Source organism: Olea europaea, unplaced genomic scaffold (assembly GCF_002742605.1).
Source record: "Olea europaea var. sylvestris unplaced genomic scaffold, O_europaea_v1 scaffold871, whole genome shotgun sequence".
Taxonomy (NCBI): domain Eukaryota; kingdom Viridiplantae; phylum Streptophyta; class Magnoliopsida; order Lamiales; family Oleaceae; genus Olea; species Olea europaea.
In genome coordinates this window covers 81,729-86,876 of record NW_019267167.1, presented here as the reverse complement: position 1 = coordinate 86,876, position 5,148 = coordinate 81,729, and the positions used below count along the sequence as shown (strand labels likewise).

At 34.0% G+C, this 5,148-nt stretch overlaps 1 protein-coding gene across 1 annotated transcript; it reads right to left on the bottom strand.

The window, feature by feature from the left end:
- Nucleotides 1-2,297: 2,297 nt before the first annotated feature.
- LOC111392039 (cytochrome P450 94A2-like) lies at nt 2,298-4,167 on the bottom strand. Its single transcript, XM_023017326.1, has one exon. It carries the CDS (start codon nt 4,077-4,079, stop codon nt 2,532-2,534), a length of 1,548 nt encoding a protein of 515 aa, XP_022873094.1. The 5' UTR covers nt 4,080-4,167; the 3' UTR covers nt 2,298-2,531.
- Between the last annotated feature and the right edge of the window lie 981 nt (nt 4,168-5,148).

Sequence of the window (5,148 nt, the reverse complement as noted above, 5' to 3'; positions counted from 1 at the left end):
TTACTAAATTAAATAAAGTAATTTAATTAAATATGGTTGAGAAATTATGAGATTAAATTGTTAGGATTTTCGATTTCACTTAGTTGCTAGTGTTTATCTAATTCCAATTCATTCAATCTATTTTCATACGTGTCAGCAATCGAATTAACCTAGTATAATTAGTGATTTCTCTTGAATAACACTAAATGTGTGTTTGATTGTCAATATTTTCTATGAAAAATCTGTTTTTTTCCACCCAAATTTCTAGTTTTGTACTGTTTGATTGTCATTTTTTTCCATGGAAAATATTTCCTACTTTTGGTCACGTGACCATATTTTCATCAAAAGCAAGGAAATTATTTTCTTTAGGGAGAGTATGATTTTATTTTCCTAAGAATTCACTCTCTCATTCTCTATCCACTCTCTCTTGCTATGCACCCTAATTTTATTCATAAGCCCAAATTTACTATATCTATATGTAATCACACATTTGCATGCTTTAAACTACAAGAATTCTGTAAAGATTGCATAATCTGCAATCTCTCGATTTCTTATAATACTTATGTTATTTATTACAAAACTAGAATCATATATCTCCTCTAAACCTAAGTACTATCACTCAATCAATGAATTGTTGTGCAGCAATTGAAGCATTAAACACATAATAAATAATTAACACATATATAAGTCATATGAAATCTTGAAATTAAACAAATGTTAAAAATCCCAAGCTCTATCGTCATCCTAACATCAAATGTATTTAGCCAATCTTAATGTCGAAATAAACAAATAAAAGCCAAAAGACATCATCGAATTTAATTACAATAGACAAGATAAAAATTATTTCGAACAATTGTCGATTTTATCCACACGAATCCCAACAATGTTTTTCGTTTTCCTTTCATTTTGTATATATTCTAATGGTTAGACGATGAAACATGATTAATTCCAAAATTCTTGCATATTTAATTATTTCTCCCAATTTTATTTTTTTTCTTCCAATTTCCGCCGTTTGGCTTTTTTTTTTTTTTTTCTTCCTCTGCATGCGTTTTCTGCTTCCCTTCCTTCCATTTTCCCTGCCAGCTTTCTGTTTACCCCCCAAAAAAATTCCAATTTCAATTAGACTTTCCTTCCTTTTCAAAACCTCCAAAAGTTGATTTTCATTGCACTTCCTCCAAGTTGGAATTTCAATCCCATTAGGTAACTCAATTTCTGGCCACATTTTATTTCACAGACGCCAATGCTACACGTCTATAAGAAAGCGAAATTTAGTCCTTGGATCCATTTATTTGTGCAGCCCATGTCTTTCTTTACTTCAATTTAAAGTCCTTTAATTTTCAAAATATAGAACATGGTCCCAAAATTTCCTTTTTTTCTCAAAATTTTTCCTCCTTGATCAATATTTGCTCCGATCTCGAGTTTTCTCCTAACATAATTCAAAAATACAAATAATTAAATATCAAGTTCAGAATAATACTAACAAAAGTGACTTTTGATAGCGAAGATAAATGTAATTTCACACTTATCATACAGTGAAAGACATTTACTACTTGTTCAATAGAATGGAGGGCCACTATATAAAGAAATATAAGTTAAAATTTTCGAACCACTCCAATGTAGCACGCCAGACATGCATACATGTAGAAATCCAACTTGATTAAGCTCAAAACTCTATCAAATCCAGCATATGCTACAATTGAAGCTCAACTTATGATCAAGCACAAACATGAACCCTGAGAATTACCTGTAATAGCATAGGTTTAAATCTGATTGCCATTTTTTGGTTGAAGCAATTCCAATAGACTGAAAAAAAAATCTGCACTGGTAAATTGTGTGAAGCAATTCCAGTACATCTACTGATAGTTGCGATAAGAACAATCAATTAATGAATGTTGCTGTTTACAAGTTGCAAAAAGCCGTTTTTCTTGTATTGTGTTTGAAGTCGATAAAGAGCATCAAACATTAGTGATATAATGCCAAGATTTAAGAACAAATAGCAACTATATGCACGATGATGGCCAAGATTTAAATGATCATCATTTGTATTCATGACATTCGATTATAATCTGTCATCTTCGTTGTAAAACACACTTCGATGACAAGTACGACTCCAATTTTATGTTGTAACTAGGCAATTTTAAGCATTTCATTTCTAATTTTTCTTACATGAATAATCTTGAATTTCCATTCCCTTCTTTGAGTTATAACTTTTAGATTTTTCGTTTTCGTTGAACTGTAAGTCTCATTAGAGCAATTTTGCACCTGTACGTGTGATAAAATGTTTTAAGAATCTGATTTCATGTTGGGAGAAGGATATCTTATCTTATAATTAACTTGCAACTTATAAATATGGAAATTCATATGGATAAATCAAAATACAGACAAGAAAACATCACACTTGTAGCATGTTTGGTTTAACTTCAATACATCACACTTTTGGCATTTTTTGCTTCTTTGTCGACTTATTTCCGCAAGACTCTTGAAATACGCGGCTTCTTCTACAAAAGAAGCAAAGCCAAATATGCTCGAATTCATTTGAAATAATCCAACAACTAGTGTTGGAGAAGATCAACCTCCCTCTCTTCAATTCTCACAGGAAAACCGCCCTTCATTTTTGATGTGAAGTCTGATATATATATCGGCTCATAGCCTTTCTCCACCACCGGGACCACCCTGAAACGCCGCAAGACACCTCCAACAATCCTCTTCATTTGCAATAAAGCCATGTCCTTCCCCAAACATATTCTAGGCCCAGCCTGAAACACTGGGTATGTGAAGCTATCCTTGCCCACGAACCTCCACTTTCCAGCTTCATCCTTTGCCGCCTCTAGCCACCTTTCAGGGCGGAACTCCTCCCAGTCAGGCCCCCACACTTTCTCAACCCTCCCCATTGCGAAGGGATGATAGCTTATTCTCGTACCCTTTTTCACCACAGTCCCATCTGGTAAAATATCATGATTCGCTGCTGATTTTGTGTCCACGGGAACTGGTGGATATAATCTCATGCTTTCGCAAAGCGAAGCATGAATATAAATCATATCCTTCACTTCCTCATAAACTGTCCCTTCTGACGTCTCTTTAATCTCTTTCAGAATCTCATTTTCCACTTCTGGATTATTGTAAAGCAACCAGAAAAACCATGTTAATGCAGCAGAAGTAGTGTCACGGCCAGCTAGTATAAAACTTATCACTATATCAGTGACAAAATCTTCATCAGAATGGCCAGAACTCAAGAATCTGGACAGAAGATCAACAGATTCTTTGGAGGTTTTTTCTTGAAGTTCTTGTTTTTTCTCTTTGATTATTGATTTTGCAAATTCGCGTACTTCGTTTACAACAAGCTTCAACTGCTTTTCAGATCCTATGTTGAGAGCCCTTTTGATTTTCCATATAAAAGGGATATTTGAGTTGAATCTTTCACTGATGAGTGCAACAGCACTTCCAAAAGCAACAGCAAACCTTTCCTGCGGAAGAGATGGCAACAAATATGCAGGATCATATCCGAAAGCAATATTGCAAACGTTGTCAAAGGCAAATCTTTGGAGTATATCTTGAAAATCAAGCACAATTTTGTTAGCTGCAGCATTTTTGAGAACCGGGATTAGGCGATCGGATAGTTCAGAATCAACTACAGTTTCCACGAAATTACGCAGAGACCTGGTGTTAAATTCATGGCTCGAAACTTGTCGTTGAAATTTCCAATTGTCACCATCAGCATTGAATATGCCATCGCCAAGAAAATCTTTCAAGGTTTTTCGAAAAACATCTCCTTTGCGGTAGTTAGAGAAGTGGGTTTTGAGCATATATTGGACATTGGCTGCGTTGGCCGTGAACATTTGCCGGTAGCCAAAAGGGCGGTAGAGAGTGTACGTGAGGTTGGGTGTACATAATACCATTTCCGATGTCCACTGGACGCGCCTATCCTTGTTTTTCAAGATTGTGAAAATTGAACCGAAAATAGGGTACGATTTCGGAAGATTTGTTGCATTAGAGGAAGAAGAGAAATTTTTGGAGCTGGATTTCAAGTTTGCCAAGATCAAGAACAAAAAGGGAATAATTATGGACAAGAGAATCGAAGCGGAGATCTCTACGTGAAACATTTTCGATCTGAAAGGAACAAGAAATGGAGTTATATGTGAATCAGGTTTATGTTTGCGAGGATTATGAGAAATGGAGGCGTCTATTTATAGAATTATAATTTCTCTTCCTAAAAAGTCAATAAATTTACAAACACTAAAAGCTTAATTTTTATCCTAACCAAACAGGGACTTAATTTATTATGGATTTAATTACAACCATGCTATGGGTACAAAATGGTATCCAAAAGGGTGTCCATTTGGATACCATTTTGGACACTCGGCATTGGTTGAGGCGCCTGCCACGCCAGGGCCCATCGGCGCTTCGACCAATACCGAGGTGTCGAATGTCCATTTTAGACACCCCTTTGTCAATCATTTTGTATCACAAGTATTATTCATTTAATTATTTTCTGTTTAGGAAATCTTTTCTATTGTTGGTTGGCATTTCTTTTCAAAAGTACACTGTAACTAGGTTTATCACTGACTTGTCATAATGAAACTGTGAAGTGATTTGATTTGGAAACCTTCATTGACTTCAATTCTAAGCCGAAATGTTAAGTTAATGAAAAATTAAATTATTACTTATTCCCTGACTTTTTATTCTTGTCAATTAAGCCCCTCTTCGAGAACCACTATTTGAGGAAAATAATGTTTTAAATAGTAATTTTTATAAAAAAAAAAAAAAATTAATTTACATACAAAATACTTTATTGCGTGAATTTTTTATTTAAAATAAGTATATAAAAAAAAAGGATTTTCAAACAATGATCGTCAAATAGAGGCTAAAATACATCCATGCTAAAGTCGGCATGTGTTTGTGAGATGAATTGGTTTTCAAATTCAATGCAATACTGCATAATGCATATCAAACATGAATAGACATTTGATGCCTCAGACTTGCTATTCTCTAAACACTTTGATACACTATATCTTCTTAATAAGAGGGTGTTTGGTAGGAATTAAAATTAAATTTTTTTGTAGATTGTGATAGAAGTTTTTGCAATGTGTGGTTGAAAAATTGTGGAACCCATAAAAGATGTGGTTAATAATAATTGTTTAACTTTGATTTAGATTTAAATCAGATTTTAAT